Source organism: Oncorhynchus tshawytscha, linkage group LG11 (assembly GCF_018296145.1).
Source record: "Oncorhynchus tshawytscha isolate Ot180627B linkage group LG11, Otsh_v2.0, whole genome shotgun sequence".
In the NCBI taxonomy this organism is placed as follows: domain Eukaryota; kingdom Metazoa; phylum Chordata; class Actinopteri; order Salmoniformes; family Salmonidae; genus Oncorhynchus; species Oncorhynchus tshawytscha.
In genome coordinates this window covers 53,788,958-53,808,957 of record NC_056439.1, presented here as the reverse complement: position 1 = coordinate 53,808,957, position 20,000 = coordinate 53,788,958, and the positions used below count along the sequence as shown (strand labels likewise).

Sequence of the window (20,000 nt, the reverse complement as noted above, 5' to 3'; positions counted from 1 at the left end):
TCATCGTATGGTAGTGTGGTCTCATCGTATGGTGGTGTGGTGGTGTGGTCTCATCGTATGGTGGTGTGGTCTCATCGTATGGTGGTGTGGTCTCATCGTATGGTGGTGTGGTCTCATCGTATGGTGGTGTGGTCTCATCGTATGGTGGTGTGGTCTCATCGTATGGTGGTGTGGGGGTGTGGTCTCATCGTATGGTGGTGTGGTCTCATCGTATGGTGGTGTGGTCTCATCGTATGGTGGTGTGGTGGTGTGGTCTCATCGTATGGTGGTGTGGTGGTGTGGTCTCATCGTATGGTGGTGTGGTGGTGTGGTCTCATCGTATGGTGGTGTGGTGGTGTGGTCTCATCGTATGGTGGTGTGGTGGTGTGGTCTCATCGTATGGTGGTGTGGTGGTGTGGTCTCATCGTATGGTGGTGTGGGGGTGTGGTCTCATCGTATGGTGGTGTGGTCTCATCGTATGGTGGTGTGGGGGTGTGGTCTCATTGTATGGTGGTGTGGGGGTGTGGTCTCATCGTATGGTGGTGTGGGGGTGTGGTCTCATCGTATGGTGGTGTGGGGGTGTGGTCTCATCGTATGGTGGTGTGGTGGTGTGGGGGTGTGGTCTCATCGTATGGTGGTATGTTCCTGTTCCATGTGCCTCCTCTGCTCTAGACGCCTCCTCTAGACTCCTCCTCTAGACTCTTCCTCTAGACGCCTCCTCTAGACGCCTCCTCTAGACGCCTCCTCTAGACGCCTCCTCTAGACGCCTCCTCTAGACGCCTCCTCTAGACTCTTCCTCTAGACCTCCTCTAGACTCCTCCTCTAGACTCCTCCTCTAGACTCCTCCTCTAGACTCTTCCTCTAGACTCCTCCTCTAGACGCCTCCTCTAGACGCCTCCTCTAGACGCCTCCTCTAGACTCTTCCTCTAGACTCTTCCTCTAGACTCCTCCTCTAGACTCCTCCTCTAGACGCCTCCTCTAGACGCCTCCTCTAGACGCCTCCTCTAGACTCTTCCTCTAGACTCCTCCTCTAGACTCCTCCTCTAGACGCCTCCTCTAGACGTCTCTTCTAGACTCCTCTATCTCCAGTAGAAATAGAATGTCACATTTCCATTTCTATGCTATCTAAGCTCTATACTATCTAGCTCTATGTTGTTTAGCTCCATGCTGTCTAGTTCTATGTTGCCTAGCTCTATGCTAGCTCTATGCTGTCTAGCTCTGTGTTGTCTAGCTCTATGTTGTCTAGCTCTATGCTGTCTAGCTCTATGTTGTCTAGCTCTATGTTGTCTAGCTCTATGCTGTCTAGCTCTGTGCTGTCTAGCTCTATGCTGTCTAGGTCTATGTTGTCTAGCTCTATGCTGTCTAGCTCTATGTTGTCTAGCTCTATGCTGTCTAGCTCTATGCTGTCTAGCTCTATGCTGTCTAGCTCTATGCTGTCTAGCTCTATGCTGTCTAGCTCTATGTTATCTAGCTCTATGTTGTCTAGCTCTATGCTGTCTAGCTCTATGCTAAAATAATCAGCATGAAGTGACTTTCCTCTTTTCTCTCTCCTTTTCTCTTTTCTCTCTCCTTTCCTCTTTCCCTCTCTCCTTTCCTCTTTTCTCTCTCCTTTTCTCTTTCCCTCTCTCCTTTCCTCTTTCCCTCTCTCCTTTCCTCTTTTCTCTCTCCTTTCCTCTTTCCCTCTCTCCTTTTCTCTTTCCCTCTCTCCTTTCCTCTTTCCTTCTCTCCTTTTTTCTTTCCCTCTCTCCTTTTCTCTTTCCCTCTCTCTTTCTTTCCATGTCTTTCCACTGTCCTCTCTCCCTCATGTCCTTCTCAAACCCCCCTTCCTCCAGCCTGACCCAGCCAGGGGGGGTGAAGATCGACCAGTCCGACCCGACCACGGTGGAGGCTCTGGTGGGACAGACGGTGGTGTTACCCTGCAGAGTCTCTCCAGCTCCGTCCTCCACCATCATAGTGGAGTGGAGGAAGGATGGAGTCCCTCTCACTACCTTTAGGTGAGCACACTACATTTTTGACATGTTAATCATTTAGCAGACGCTCTTATCCAGAGCAACTTACAGCCGTTGAAGGTAGCCGTATGTCAGCCATTTCACAATCGTAGTTTATTGAGGAATGTGAAACTCTAATAAAACAGTTTATTGGTAAAATCGGTGAGCGTAAAGAAAAGGGATGTTCTTATACACTGTGACTATACCTGGGTGTATGCTGTAAGATGTACAGTTGAAGTGGGAAGTTTACGTACACTTAGGTTGGAGTTATTAAAACTCATTTTTTCAACCACTCCACAAATGTATTGTTAACAAACTATAGTTTTAACAAGTTGGTTAGGACATCTACTTTGTGCAGGACACAAGTCATTTTTGCCCACATATTTTCTATAGGATTGAGGTCAGGGCTTTGTGATGGCCACTCTAATACCTTGACTCTGTTGTCCTTAAGCCATTTTGCCACAACTTTGGAAGTATGCTTGAGGTCATTGTCCATTTGGAAGACCCATTTGCGACCAAGCTTTAACTTCCAGACTGATGTCTTGAGATGTTGCTTTAATATATCCACATAATTTTCCTTCCTCATGAAGCCATCTATTTTGTGAAGTGCACCAGTCCCTCCTGCAGCAAAGCACCCCCACAACATGATGCTGCCACCCCCGTGCTTCATGGTTGGGATGGTGTTCTTCGGTTTGCAAGCCTCCCCCTTTTTCCTCCAAACATAACGATGGTCATTATGGCCAAACAGTTATATTTTTGTTTCATCAGACCAGACGACATTTCTCCAAAAAGTACGATCTTTGTCCCCATGTGCAGTTGCAAACCGTAGTCTGGCTTTAGTATGGCTGTTTTGGAGCAGTGGCTTCTTCCTTGCTGAGCGGCCTTTCAGGTTATGTCGATATTGGACTTGTTTTACTGTGGATATAGATACTATTGTACCTGTTTCCTCCAGCATCTTCACAAGGTCTTTTGCTGTTGTTCTGGGATTGATTTGCACTTTTCGCACCAAAGTACGTTCATCTCTAGGAGACAGAACGTGTCTCCTTCCTGAGCGGTATGATGGCTGAGTGGTCCCATGGTGTTTATACTTGCGTACTATTGTTTGTACAGATGAACGTGGTACCTTCAGGCGTTTGGAAATTGCTCCCAAGGATGAACCAGACTTGTGGAGGTCTACAATTGTTTTTCTGAGGTCTTGGCTGATACCTTTTGATTTTCCCATGATGTCAAGCAAAGAGGCACTGAGTTTGAAGGTAGACCTTGAAATACATCCACAGGTACACCTCCAATTGACTCAAATGATGTCAATTAGCCTATCAGAACCTTCTAAAGCCATGACATCATTTTCTGAAATTTTCCAAACTGTTTAATTAAAGGCACAGTCAACTTAGTGTATGTAAACTTCTGACCCACTGGAATTGTGATACAGTGAATTATAAGTGAAATAATCTGTCTGTAAACAATTGTTGGAAAAATGACTTGTGTCATGCACAAAGTAGATGTCCTGACCGACTTGACAAAGCTATAGTTTGTTAACAAGAAATTTGTGGAGTGGTTGAAAAACTAGGTTTAATGACTCCAACCTAAGTGTATGTAAACTTCCGACGTCAACTGTGTCTGTGACCAACAGATGCTTATCTGTATTCCCAGTCATGTGAAATTCATAGATTAAGGCCTAGTTATAAGGGCACAAGGCGAGACCCAAATGCAGACACAGGAGGCAGATGGTTGAGCTCCGATATTTGTCATAACAAAGGGAGGAGGGAAAGGCAGGTCGGAGACAGGTGAGAGTTGGTCAGGCAGGCTGGTTGTCAGAACAGGCAGAGTGGTCAGGCAGGCTGGTTGTCAGAACAGGCTGAGTGGTCAGGCAGGCTGGTTGTCAGAACAGGCTGAGTGGTCAGGCTGTCTTGGTTGTCAGAACAGGCGAGAGTTGGTCAGGCTGTCTTGGTTGTCAGAACAGGCAGAGTGGTCAGGCAGGCTGGTTGTCAAAACAGGCAGAGTGGTCAGGCAGGCTGGTTGTCAGAACAGGCTGAGTGGTCAGGCAGGCTGGTTGTCAGAACAGGCTGAGTGGTCAGGCTGTCTTGGTTGTCAGAACAGGCAAGAGTTGGTCAGGCTGTCTTGGTTGTCAGAACAGGCAGAGTGGTCAGGCAGGCTGGTTGTCAAAACAGGCAGAGTGGTCAGGCAGGCTGGTTGTCAGAACAGGCTGAGTGGTCAGGCAGGCTGGTTGTCAGAACAGGCAGAGTGGTCAGGTAGGCTGGTTGTCAGAACAGGCAGAGTGGTCAAGCAGGCTGGTTGTCAGAACAGGCAGAGTGGTCAGGCAGGCTGGTTGTCAGAACAGGCAGAGTGGTCAGGCAGGCTGGTTGTCAGAACAGGCAGTATGGTCAGGCAGGCTTGGTTGTCAGAATAGGCAGAGTGATCAGGCTGTCTTGGTTGTCAGAACAGGCAGAGTGGTCAGGCAGGCTTGGTTGTCAGAACAGGCAGAGTGGTCAGGCAGGCTGGTTGTCAGAACAGGCAGAGTGGTCAGGCAGGCTGGTTGTCAGAACAGGTAGAGTGGTCAGGCAGGCTGGTTGTCAGAACAGGCAGAGTGGTCAGGCAGGCTGGTTGTCAGAACAGGCAGAGTGGTCAGGCAGGCTGGTTGTCAGAACAGGCTGAGTGGTCAGGCAGGCTGGTTGTCAGAACAGGCTGAGTGGTCAGGCTGTCTTGGTTGTCAGAACAGGCGAGAGTTGATCAGGCTGTCTTGGTTGTCAGAACAGGCAGAGTGGTCAGGCAGGCTGGTTGTCAGAACAGGCAGAGTGGTCAGGCAGGCTGGTTGTCAGAACAGGCAGAGTGGTCAGGCAGGCTGGTTGTCAGAACAGGCTGAGTGGTCAGGCAGGCTGGTTGTCAGAACAGGCTGAGTGGTCAGGCTGTCTTGGTTGTCAGAACAGGCGAGAGTTGATCAGGCTGTCTTGGTTGTCAGAACAGGCAGAGTGGTCAGGCAGGCTGGTTGTCAGAACAGGCAGAGTGGTCAGGCAGGCTGGTTGTCAGAACAGGCTGAGTGGTCAGGCAGGCTGGTTGTCAGAACAGGCTGAGTGGTCAGGTAGACGGGTTCGGAGTCAGGACAGGCAAAGGTCGAAACCAGGAGGACTAGAAACAAACATAGACTGGGATGAATAGGAGCAAGGAAAAACACTGGTTGACTTGGCAAACAAGACTAACAGGCACAGAGAGACAGGAAACACAGGGATAAATACACTGGGACAGAGAGACAGGAAACACAGGGATAAATACACTGGACAGAGAGACAGGAAACACAGGGATAAATACACTGGGACAGAGAGACAGGAAACACAGGGATAAATACACTGGGACAGAGAGACAGGAAACACAGGGATAAATACACTGGTACAGAGACAGGAAACACAGGGATAAATACACTGGTACAGAGACAGGAAACACAGGGATAAATACACTGGGACAGAGAGACAGGAAACACAGGGATAAATACACTGGGACAGAGAGACAGGAAACACAGGGATAAATACACTGGGACAGAGAGACAGGAAACACAGGGATAAATACACTGGGACAGAGAGACAGGAAACACAGGGATAAATACACTGGGACAGAGAGACAGGAAACACAGGGATAAATACACTGGGACAGAGAGACAGGAAACACAGGGATAAATACACTGGGACAGAGAGACAGGAAACACAGGGATAAATACACTGGGACAGAGAGACAGGAAACACAGGGATAAATACACTGGTACAGAGAGACAGGAAACACAGGGATAAATACACTGGGACAGAGAGACAGGAAACACAGGGATAAATACACTGGTACAGAGAGACAGGAAACACAGGGATAAATACACTGGCACAGAGTGACAGGAAACACAGGGATAAATACACTGGTACAGAGAGACAGGAAACACAGGGATAAATACACTGGTACAGAGAGACAGGAAACACAGGGATAAATACACTGGTACAGAGAGACAGGAAACACAGGGATAAATACACTGGGACAGAGAAACAGGAAACACAGGGAAAAATACACTGGGGGTAATAAGCGACACCTGGAGGGGGTGGAGACAATCACAATCACTTATACCAAGATGGCATAGCAGTTCAGACGTCTTTTGTCCTCGTCGTGTCCTGTATATATATATATATTTACAACTTTTTTCACATACATTTTATTTTTATTTTCCATCAACTCATCTTCAAAACACTCTCCTGCAACCCGCCTCACCAATTTATATTTATAAAAAATTATTATTTACCTCAAATCTGTAATCCTCCAAGAAGCTAGCCAGAAACTCCAAGAAGCTAGCCTGAAACTAGCCAGAAGCTAGCCAGGAGCTAGCCAGAAGCTAGCCCAGAAGCTAATCCAGAAGCTAATCAGAAGCTAGTTCAGAAGCTAGTTAGCTTCTTTACTGGCAAATCGTTAGTATTCAGCTAACCACGGTTTGTGGTCATCAGCTATCCTTTAGCTCGAAAATCTATCGCCAGTTTTGTACGGCGCAGCGCGGCTCGGAACGGAACATACCGGACGAATTTTTCTCTCCATGTCCCTGGATTTCAACTGCTCTCTGGACATTCATACCCGGATCTCACAGCTAGCTAGCTGCTATCCGTGTGACTATCGGCTTTCGTCAATTCCGGAGCAAACATCTATTATTCCGGAGCTAGCCAGCTGAAGAGTTCCATCAATCACTCCTGGGCTGCAGTCACCTATCCGGACCCGTTTTACTGCCTACGCGGAGCCCCACCGGGCCTTCACAACTGGACTGCCGACGTTATCTACCCGAAGGAGATCCGGCTGGCTCCTCCGTCGCGATGTTACCTGAACGCCCATCTGCGGCCTGCTAACCGTTAGCTGTCTTACCGGCTGCTATCTGAATAGACAATCGGACAATTTATTTATTTTTATTATTATTATGTTTTCTTCTTGGGCCTCTATAACTATATCTATTGTTTTTATTTTTGTTGTTGTTGTGTGATTTGGATTAATCCCCTCTACCACACGGAACCCCACTAATCTACTGACGGAATGCAAGAGGTGGCTAACAACAGACCTCCATCCTATGCTAGCTTGCTACCGATGGCCTGGCTAGCTGTCTAAATCGCTGTGACCCCCAACCAACCTCTCTACTCACTGGACCCTTTTGATCACTCGACTAAGCATGCCTCTCCTTAATGTCAATATGTCTTGTCCATTGCTGTTCTGGTTAGTGTTTATTGGCTTATTTCACTGTAGAGCCTCTAGTCCTGCTCACTATACCTTATCCAACCTATTAGTTCCACCACCCACACATGCAATGACATCTCCTGGTTTCAATGATGTTTCTAGAGACAATATCTCTTTCATCATCACTCAATACCTAGGTTTACCTCCACTGTATTCACATCCTACCATACCTTTATCTGTACATTATACCTTGATGCTATTTTATCGCCCCCAGAAACCTCCTTTTACTCTCTGTTCCAGACGTTCTAGACGACCAATTCTTATTGCTTTTAGCCGCACCCTTATTCTACTCCTCCTATGTTCCTCTGGCGATGTAGAGGTGAATCCAGGCCCTGCAGTGCCTAGCTCCACTCCTATTCCCCAGGCGCTCTCTTTTGACGACTTCTGTAACCGTAATAGCCTTGGTTTCATGCATGTTAACATTAGAAGCCTCCTCCCTAAGTTTGTTCTATTCACTGCTTTAGCACACTCTGCCAACCCGGATGTTCTAGCTGTGTCTGAATCCTGGCTTAGGAAGACCACCAAAAATTCAGAAATTTTAATTCCAAACTACAACATTTTCAGACAAGATAGAACTGCCAAAGGGGGCGGTGTTGCAATCTACTGCAAAGATAGCCTGCAGAGTTCTGTCCTACTATCCAGGTCTGTACCCAAACAATTTGAACTTCTACTTTTAAAAATCCACCTCTCTAAAAACAAGTCTCTCACCGTTGCCGCCTGCTATAGACCACCCTCTGCCCCCAGCTGTGCTCTGGACACCATATGTGAACTGATTGCCCCCCCATCTATCTTCAGAGCTCGTGCTGCTAGGCGAGCTAAACTGGAACATGCTTAACACCCCAGCCATCCTACAATCTAGACTTGATGCCCTCAATCTCACACAAATTATCAATGAACCTACCAGGTACCTCCCCAAAGCCTTAAACACAGGCACCCTCATAGATATCATCCTAACCAACTTCCCCTCTAAATACACCTCTGCTGTCTTCAACTAAGATCTCAGCGATCACTGCCTCATTGCCTGCATCCGTAATGGGTCAGCAGTCAAACGACCTCCACTCATCACTGTCAAACGCTCCCTGAAACACTTCAACGAGCAGGCCTTTCTAATCGACCTGGCCGGGGTATCCTGGAAGGATATTGATCTCATCCCGTCAGTAGAGGATGCCTGGATATTTTTTTAAAATGCCTTCCTAACCATCTTAAATAAACATGCCCCATTCAAGAAATTTAGAACCAGGAACAGATATAGCCCTTGGTTCTCCCCAGACCTGACTGCCCTTAACCAACACAAAAACATCCTATGGCGTTCTGCATTAACATCGAACAGCCCCCGTGATATGCAGCTGTTCAGGGAAGCTAGAAACCATTATACACAGGCAGTTAGAAAAGCCAAGGCTAGCTTTTTCAAGCAGAAATTTGCTTCCTGCAACACTAACTCAAAAACGTTCTGGGACACTGTAAAGTCCATGGAGAATAAGAACACCTCCTCCCAGCTGCCCACTGCACTGAAGATAGGAAACACTGTCACCACTGATAAATCCACCATAATTGAGAATTTCAATAAGCATTTTTCTATGGCTGGCCATGCTTTCCACCTGGCTACTCCTACCCTGGTCAACAGCACTGCACCCCCAACAGCAACTCGCCCAAGCCTTCCCCATTTCTCCTTCTCCCAAATCCATTCAGCTGATGTTCTGAAAGAGCGGCAAAATCTGGACCCCTACAAATCAGCCGGGCTAGACAATCTGGACCCTTTCTTTCTAAAATTATCTGCCGAAATTGTTGCCACCCCTATTACTAGCCTGTTCAACCTCTCTTTCGTGTCGTCTGAGATTCCCAAAGATTGGAAAGCAGCTGTGGTCATCCCCCTCTTCAAAGGGGGGAGGACACTCTTGACCCAAACTGCTACAGACCTATATCTATCCTACCATGCCTTTCTAAGGTCTTCGAAAGCCAAGTCAACAAACAGATTACCGACCATTTCGAATCTCACCATACCTTCTCTGCTATGCATTCTGGTTTCAGAGCTGGTCATGGGTGCACCTCAGCCACGCTCAAGGTCCTAAACGATATCTTAACCGCCATCGATAAGAAACATTACTGTGCAGCCGTATTCATTGATCTGGCCAAGGCTTTCGACTCTGTCAATCACCACATCCTCTTCGGCAGACTCGACAGCCTTGGTTTCTCAAATGATTGCCTCGCCTGGTACACCAACTACTTCTCTGATAGAGTTCAGTGTGTCAAATCGGAGGGACTGCTGTCCGGACCTCTGGCAGTCTCTATGGGGGTGCAACAGGGTTCAATTCTTGGACCGACTCTCTTCTCTGTATACATCAATGAGGTCGCTCTTGCTGCTGGTGAGTCTCTGATCCACCTCTACGCAGACGACACCATTCTGTATACTTCCGGCCCTTCTTTGGACACTGTGTTAACAACCCTCCAGGCAAGCTTCAATGCCATACAACTCTCCTTCCGTAGCCTCCAATTGCTCTTAAATACAAGTCAAACTAAATGCATGCTCTTCAACCGATCGCTACCTGCACCTACCCGCCTGTCCAACATCACTACTCTGGACGGCTCTGACTCAGAATACGTGGACAACTACAAATACTTAGGTGTCTGGTTAGACCGTAAACTCTCCTTCCAGACCCATATCAAACATCTCCAATCAAAAGTTAAATCTAGAATTGGCTTCCTATTTCGCAACAAAGCATCCTTCACTCATGCTGCCAAACATACCCTTGTAAAACTGACCATCCTACCAATCCTCGACTTTGGCGATGTCATTTACAAAATAGCCTCCAATACCCTACTCAACAAATTGGATGCAGTCTATCACAGTGCAATCCGTTTTGTCACCAAAGCCCCATATACTACCCACCATTGCGACCTGTACGCTCTCGTTGGCTGGTCCTCGCTTCATACTCGTCGCCAAACCCACTGGCTCCATGTCATCTACAAGACCCTGCTAGGTAAAGTCCCCCTTATCTCAGCTCGCTGGTCACCATAGCATCTTCCACCTGTAGCACACGCTCCAGCAGGTATATCTCTCTAGTCACCCCCAAAACCAATTCTTTCTTTGGCCGCCTCTCCTTCCATTTCTCTGCTGCCAATGACTGGAACGAACTACAAAAATCTCTGAAACTGGAAACACTTATCTCCCTCACTAGCTTTAAGCACCAACTGTCAGAGCAGCTCACAGATTACTGACAACTACCTCTTTCCCAACTGTATTTAATTAATTTATTTATTTTGCTCCTTTGCACCCCATTATTTTTATTTCTACTTTGCACATTCTTCCATTGCAAATCTACCATTCCAGTGTTTTACTTGCTATATTGTATTTACTTTGCCACCATGGCCTTTTTTGCCTTTACCTCCCTTCTCACCTCATTTGCTCACATTGTATATAGACTTGTTTATACTGTATTATTGACTGTATGTTTGTTTACTCCATGTGTAACTCTGTGTCGTTGTATCTGTCGAACTGCTTTGCTTTATCTTGGCCAGGTCGCAATTGTAAATGAGAACTTGTTCTCAACTTGCCTACCTGGTTAAATAAAGGTAAAATAAAATTAAAATAAATAAACAAGGACAGGTGAACCAGATCAGGGCGTGAATCTAATGAATTTATTTAAATTGACTGATTTCCTGATATGAACTGTAACTCAGTAAAATCTTTGAAAAATGTTGCGTGTTGCGTTTTATAATGTTGTTCAGTTTACTGTATTATAAACTGGGTGGTTCGAGCCCTGAATGCTGATTGGCTGAAAGCCATAGCAGTATTTTTACTGCTCTAATTACGTTGGTAACCAGTTTATAATAGCAATAAGGCACCTCAGGGATTTGTGGTATATGGCCAATATACCACGGCTAAGGGCTGTTTCCATGGACCTGCGCATTGCGTTTTGAGAATGAACAGCTGTTAGCGTTAGCCATATACCACACCCTCCCAGGTCTTACTGCTTAAATAATATTTCCTGTGTTCTGGGCGTTTTCTATATACACTAATGTGCTGGATATTTTAAGTGTGTGCAACTGTCAAATCCTTCCCCCCAGGCATCATCCGCAGCCTAATGGTTCTCTGTTAGTTGGTCCTCTAACTAAGGCTGACTCTGGTTGGTTGCTCTGTGTGGCAACGCGTGACCGTGAGAGAGATCACCGCTACGTGTACCTGTCTGTCTCAGGTATGTAGAGACACGTCTGTCTGTGTGTTCGTTTTATCTTGTGGGGACCTTGAGCCAAATCACCGTGTGTTTGACAGAGAACACCAGAGGATCCCAGGCGGTACAGGACACGGCAGGAAGCCTCCCCCAAGATGGAGCAGACAGGACAGGAGAGACAGGAGTTATACTGCCGTCAGTACCTCATCGCCAGCCCTCACCCAAGTAGGACTCACACACACACAGCCCTCACCCAAGTATGAGTCACACACACAGCCCTCACCCAAGTATGAGACACACACAGCCGTCACCCAAGTAGGAGTCACACACACACAGCCCTCACCCAAATAGGAGTCACACACACATAGGACTCACACACACACAGCCCTCACCCAAGTAGGACTAACACACACACAGCCCTCATCCAAGTAGGAATCACACACACAGCCCTCACCCAAGTAGGGTGAACACACACACAGCCCTCACCCAAGTAGGGTGCCCTCACTCCTCTCCACATAGTCCCATCCACAACCCCTCCTCTCCACATAGTCCCATCCACCAACCCCTTCTCTTTGTGTATGATGGTTCAGGTTCAGTATAGACCGATCAGGTTCGTCGTCTGTGGAGGGGAAAGCAGGACAGACGGTCAGACTAGCCTGTAAGATCATCCCAACGTCAGCGCTCTCTTCGGTCAGCCTCCAGTGGACCAGAGAAGGACAGACACTCAACTCTCTCAGGTAACAGTGATAGTCCTGCAAAAAACCCAGTTTGGGGTCAGAGCCACAGATTCAGAGATATTTAAGACCTTTTTATTCAGAGATATTTAAAATAGATCTTAATACCTTTTTATTCAGAGATATTTAAAATAGATCTTAATACCTTTTTATTCAGAGACATTTAAAATAGATCTTAATACCATTTTATTCAGAGACATTTAAAATAGATCTTAATACCATTTTATTCAGAGACATTTAAAATAGATCTTAATACCATTTTATTCAGAGACATTTAAAATAGATCTTAATACCATTTTATTCAGAGACATTTAAAATAGATCTTAATACCATTTTATTCAGAGACATTTAAAATAGATCTTAATACCTTTTTATTCAGAGATATTTAAAATAGATCTTAATACCATTTTATTCAGAGACATTTAAAATAGATCTTAATACCATTTTATTCAGAGACATTTAAAATAGATCTTAATACCATTTTATTCAGAGACATTTAAAATAGATCTTAATACCATTTTATTCAGAGACATTTAAAATAGATCTTAACACCATTTTATTCAGAGACATTTAAAATAGATCTTAATACCATTTTATTCAGAGACATTTAAAATAGATCTTAATACCATTTTATTCAGAGATATTTAAAATAGATCTTAATACCATTTTATTCAGAGACATTTAAAATAGATCTTAATACCATTTTATTCAGAGACATTTAAAATAGATCTTAATACCATTTTATTCAGAGATATTTAAAATAGATCTTAATACCATTTTATTCAGAGACATTTAAAATAGATCTTAATACCATTTTATTCAGAGACATTTAAAATAGATCTTAATACCATTTTATTCAGAGACATTTAAAATAGATCTTAATACCATTTTATTCAGAGATATTTAAGACCTTTTTAGCTTTCCTTTTCCATTTAGTTTTTATTGTTATTCTTTCAGTTGTTTTTGTTTGTTTTCTTCTCTGAAGTTCATTGCATTCATGTCTGAAATGTGCGATATAAATACATTTGATTTGATTTACAGAGCTGGGACATTTACGGTTTCTATAATCTGATGCATTTTAACATGACACGACAACATTCTATAACAGCCATGTTATCTCCCCGTTAACATGACACTACAACATTCTATAACAGCCATGTTATCTGCCCATTAACATGACACTACAACATTCTATAACAGCCATGTTATCTCCCCGTTAACATGACACTACAACATTCTATAACAGCCATGTTATCTCCCCATTAACATGACACGACAACATTCTATAACAGCCATGTTATCTCCCCATTAACATGACACTACAACATTCTATAACAGCCATGTTATCTCCCCGTTAACATGACACTACAACATTCTATAACAGACATGTTATCTCCTGTTAACATGACACTACAACATTCTATAACAGCCATGTTATCTCCCCGTTAACATGACACTACAACATTCTATAACAGACATGTTATCTCCCTGTTAACATGACACTACAACATTCTATAACAGACATGTTATCTCCCTGTTAACATGACACTACAACATTCTATAACAGACATATTATCTCCCTCATTAACATGACACTACAACACTCTATAACAGCCATATTATCTCCCCGTTAACATGACACTACAGCATTCTATAACAACCATGTTATTTCCCCATTAACATGACACTACAACATTCTATAACAGCCATGTTATCTCCCCGTTAACATGACACTACAACATTCTATAACAGCCATGTTATCTCCCCATTAACATGACACTACAACGTTCTATAACAGCCATGTTATCTCCCCATTAACATGACACTACAACATTCTATAACAGACATGTTATCTCCCCATTAACATGACACTACAACATTCTATAACAGCATATGATCTCCCTCATTAACATGACACTACAACATTCTATAACAGACATATTGTCTCCCTCATTAACATGACACTATAACACTCTATAACAGCCATATTATCTCCCTCATTAACATGACACTACAACATTCTATAACAGACATGTTATCTCCCTCATTAACATGACACTACAACACTCTATAACAGCCATGTTATCTCCCCATTAACATGACACTACAACATTCTATAACAGCCATGTTATCTGCCCATTAACATGACACTACAACATTCTATAACAGCCATGTTATCTCCCCGTTAACATGACACTACAACATTCTATAACAGCCATGTTATCTCCCCATTAACATGACACTACAACATTCTATAACAGCCATGTTATCTCCCCATTAACATGACACTACAACATTCTATAACAGCCATGTTATCTCCCTGTTAACATGACACTACAACATTCTATAACAGCCATGTTATCTCCCCCATTAACATGACACTACAACATTCTATAACAGCCATGTTATCTCCCCGTTAACATGACACTACAACATTCTATAACAGCCATGTTATCTCCCCCATTAACATGACACTACAACATTCTATAACAGACATATTATCTCCCTGTTAACATGACACTACAACATTCTATAACAGACATATTATCTCCCTGTTAACATGACACTACAACATTCTATAACAGACATATTATCTCCCTGTTAACATGACACTACAACATTCTATAACAGACATATTATCTCCCTGTTAACATGACACTACCACATTCTATAACAGACATGTTATCTTCCCCATTAACATGACACTACAACATTCTATAACAGACATATTATCTCCCTGTTAACATGACACTACAACATTCTATAACAGACATATTATCTCCCTCATTAACATGACACTACAACACTCTATAACAGCCATATTATCTCCCCGTTAACATGACACTACAACATTCTATAACAGCCATGTTATCTCCCCCGTTAACATGACACTACAACATTCTATAACAGCCATGTTATCTCCCCGTTAACATGACACTACAACATTCTATAACAGACATGTTATCTCCCCGTTAACATGACACTACAACATTCTATAACAGCCATGTTATCTCCCCGTTAACATGACACTACAACATTCTATAACAGACATGTTATCTCCCCATTAACATGACACGACAACATTCTATAACAGACATATTATCTTCCCCATTAACATGACACTACCACATTCTATAACAGCCATGTTATCTCCCCGTTAACATGACACTACAACATTCTATAACAGACATGTTATCTCCCTGTTAACATGACACTACAACATTCTATAACAGCATATTATCTCCCTCGTTAACATGACACTACAGCATTCTATAACAGACATGTTATCTCCCTGTTAACATGACACTACAACATTCTATAACAGACATATTATCTCCCTGTTAACATGACACTACAACATTCTATAACAGACATATTATCTCCCTCATTAACATGACACTACAACACTCTATAACAGCCATATTATCTCCCCGTTAACATGACACTACAACATTCTATAACAACCATGTTATTTCCCCATTAACATGACACTACAACATTCTATAACAGCCATGTTATCTCCCCGTTAACATGACACTACAACATTCTATAACAGCCATGTTATCTCCCCATTAACATGACACTACAACGTTCTATAACAGCCATGTTATCTCCCCATTAACATGACACTACAACATTCTATAACAGACATGTTATCTCCCCATTAACATGACACTACAACATTCTATAACAGCATATGATCTCCTCATTAACATGACACTACAACATTCTATAACAGACATATTGTCTCCCTCATTAACATGACACTATAACACTCTATAACAGCCATATTATCTCCCTCATTAACATGACACTACAACATTCTATAACAGACATGTTATCTCCCTCATTAACATGACACTACAACACTCTATAACAGCCATGTTATCTCCCCATTAACATGACACTACAACATTCTATAACAGCCATGTTATCTGCCCATTAACATGACACTACAACATTCTATAACAGCCATGTTATCTCCCCGTTAACATGACACTACAACATTCTATAACAGCCATGTTATCTCCCCATTAACATGACACTACAACATTCTATAACAGCCATGTTATCTCCCCATTAACATGACACTACAACATTCTATAACAGCCATGTTATCTCCCTGTTAACATGACACTACAACATTCTATAACAGCCATGTTATCTCCCCATTAACATGACACTACAACATTCTATAACAGCCATGTTATCTCCCGTTAACATGACACTACAACATTCTATAACAGCCATGTTATCTCCCCATTAACATGACACTACCACATTCTATAACAGACATATTATCTCCCCGTTAACATGACACTACAACATTCTATAACAGACATATTATCTCCCCATTAACATGACACTACAACATTCTATAACAGACATATTATCTCCCGTTAACATGACACTACCACATTCTATAACAGCCATGTTATCTCCCCGTTAACATGACACTACAGCATTCTATAACAGACATGTTATCTCCCTGTTAACATGACACTACAACATTCTATAACAGACATATTATCTCCCTGTTAACATGACACTACAACATTCTATAACAGACATATTATCTCCCTCATTAACATGACACTACAACACTCTATAACAGCCATATTATCTCCCCGTTAACATGACACTACAACATTCTATAACAGCCATGTTATCTCCCCCGTTAACATGACACTACAACATTCTATAACAGCCATGTTATCTCCCCGTTAACATGACACTACAACATTCTATAACAGCCATGTTATCTCCCCCATTAACATGACACTACAACATTCTATAACAGCCATGTTATCTCCCCATTAACATGACACTACAACATTCTATAACAGACATGTTATCTCCCCATTAACATGACACTACAACATTCTATAACAGCCATGTTATCTCCCCATTAACATGACACTACAACATTCTATAACAGCCATGTTATCTCCCCCATTAACATGACACTACAACATTCTATAACAGCCATGTTATCTCCCTGTTAACATGACACTACAACATTCTATAACAGCCATGTTATCTCCCCCATTAACATGACACTACAACATTCTATAACAGCCATGTTATCTCCCCGTTAACATGACACTACAACATTCTATAACAGCCATGTTATCTCCCCATTAACATGACACTACCACATTCTATAACAGACATATTATCTCCCCGTTAACATGACACTACAACATTCTATAACAGACATATTAGCTCCCCATTAACATGACACTACAACATTCTATAACAGACATATTATCTCCCCGTTAACATGACACTACCACATTCTATAACAGCCATGTTATCTCCCCATTAACATGACACTACAACATTCTATAACAGCCATGTTATCTCCCCCATTAACATGACACTACAACATTCTATAACAGACATGTTATCTCCCCATTAACATGACACTACAACATTCTATAACAGCATATGATCTCCCTCATTAACATGACACTACAACATTCTATAACAGACATATTGTCTCCCTCATTAACATGACACTATAACACTCTATAACAGCCATATTATCTCCCTCATTAACATGACACTACAACATTCTATAACAGACATGTTATCTCCCCATTAACATGACACTACAACATTCTATAACAGCATATGATCTTCCTCATTAACATGACACTACAACATTCTATAACAGACATGTTATCTCCCCATTAACATGACACTACAACATTCTATAACAGCCATGTTATCTCCCCGTTAACATGACACTACAACATTCTATAACAGCCATGTTATCTCCCCATTAACATGACACTACAACATTGTATAACAGACATGTTATCTCCCTGTTAACATGACACTACAACATTCTATAACAGCCATGTTATCTCCCCCATTAACATGACACTACAACATTCTATAACAGCCATGTTATCTGCCCATTAACATGACACTACAACATTCTATAACAGCCATGTTATCTCCCCGTTAACATGACACTACAACATTCTATAACAGCCATGTTATCTCCCCATTAACATGACACTACAACATTCTATAACAGCCATGTTATCTCCCCCATTAACATGACACTACAACATTCTATAACAGCCATGTTATCTCCCTGTTAACATGACACTACAACATTCTATAACAGCCATGTTATCTCCCCCATTAACATGACACTACAACATTCTATAACAGCCATGTTATCTCCCCGTTAACATGACACTACAACATTCTATAACAGCCATGTTATCTCCCCCATTAACATGACACTACCACATTCTATAACAGACATATTATCTCCCCGTTAACATGACACTACAACATTCTATAACAGACATATTATCTCCCCCATTAACATGACACTACAACATTCTATAACAGACATATTATCTCCCCGTTAACATGACACTACCACATTCTATAACAGCCATGTTATCTCCCCGTTAACATGACACTACAACATTCTATAACAGACATGTTATCTCCCCCATTAACATGACACTACCACATTCTATAACAGCCATGTTATCTCCCCATTAACGTGACACTACAACATTCTATAACAGACATATTATCTTCCCCATTAACATGACACTACCACATTCTATAACAGACATATTATCTCCCCCATTAACATTACATGGAGAATATTTAAACAATGATATGTCACTGAATGTCTAGAATTTAGAACAATATATTCAACATTCTAAAAGTTGTGCCAACTCTCTAAACTGTGGCTCAGCTTGTTCTAGTCAACCATTTTGTAGCTTACTTTATGTTTTAGGTCCGTGTTAAACTACATTCGGTCAGTTGCTTTAGTCAGTCAGTGTTGCACTACACATCTCAATGTGGCCCACAGCAAGACATCTCTTCCCTTTCTACTCTAAGCCAGAATCTAAAGAGAAAATGCCCATTTTATGAACATGTAGAGGGCGATGTTTTCTTATGCCTTGTCTTATTACTGTTTGGATAAGTACAACTCTCTTGCCATAAATGTGACTGTGATTGGTTGTTTCTGCCCCGTGTGTAAATGTGATTGGTTGTTTCTGCCCCGTGCGTAAATGTGATTGGTTGTTGCTATGTAGACATGCACAGCATGCGGACGGCACCCTTGTGATTGGCCAGTTGAGGTCAGATGACTCAGGTGTCTACACCTGTACAGGCTCCACCCACAGTCAACTGGAGCAGAGACAGCTCACGCTCAAAGTACAAGGTGATTGGCTTCAGACACACCTGTCTCACATACCTGACTTGGCCATACCTGTCTCACTGGTACACATCTGTCTTTCACACCTGTGTTACAAACGTGACTTACTGGGACACACCTGTCTCACCTGTCTCACCTCTGTCTCACCTGTCTCACCTCTGTTACACCTGTCTCACCTCTGTCTCACCTGTCTCCCCTCTGTTACACCTGTCTCACCTCTGTTACACCTGTCTCACCTCTGTCTCACCTGTCTCACCTCTGTCTCACCTATCTCACCTCTGTTACACCTCTGTTACACCTCTGTTAGACCTGTCTCACCTCTGTTACACCCGTCTCACCTCTGTTACACCTGTCTCACCTCTGTTACACCTGTCTCACCTCTGTTACACCTGTCTCACCTCTGTTACACCTGTCTCACCTCTGTTACACATGTCTCACCTCTGTTACACCTGTCTCACCTCTGTTACACCTGTCTCACCTCTGTCTCACCTCTGTTACACCTGTCTCACCTCTGTTACACCTGTCTCACCTCTGTTACACCTGTCTCACCTGTGTTACACCTGTCTCACCACTGTTACACCTGTCTCACCTCTGTCTCACCTGTCTCACCTCTGTCTCACCTGTCTCACCTCTGTTACACCTCTGTTACACCTCTGTTAGACCTGTCTCACCTCTGTTACACCTGTCTCACCTC

The 20,000-nt window shown here is 43.0% G+C and overlaps 1 protein-coding gene across 3 annotated transcripts in view; it reads left to right on the top strand.

Moving 5' to 3' along the window:
• paplna (papilin a, proteoglycan-like sulfated glycoprotein) overlaps positions 1–20,000 on the top strand; it is a 96,429-nt gene that overhangs the window by 73,182 nt on the left and 3,247 nt on the right. For all 3 annotated transcript variants that reach the window (XM_042330361.1, XM_042330359.1, XM_042330360.1), the window contains 5 exons: positions 1,812–1,973; positions 11,268–11,395; positions 11,473–11,596; positions 11,962–12,108; positions 19,185–19,312. In XM_042330361.1, the coding sequence (XP_042186295.1) occupies positions 1,812–1,973; positions 11,268–11,395; positions 11,473–11,596; positions 11,962–12,108; positions 19,185–19,312 (689 nt within the window). The remainder of the gene's footprint in view (positions 1–1,811; positions 1,974–11,267; positions 11,396–11,472; positions 11,597–11,961; positions 12,109–19,184; positions 19,313–20,000) is intronic.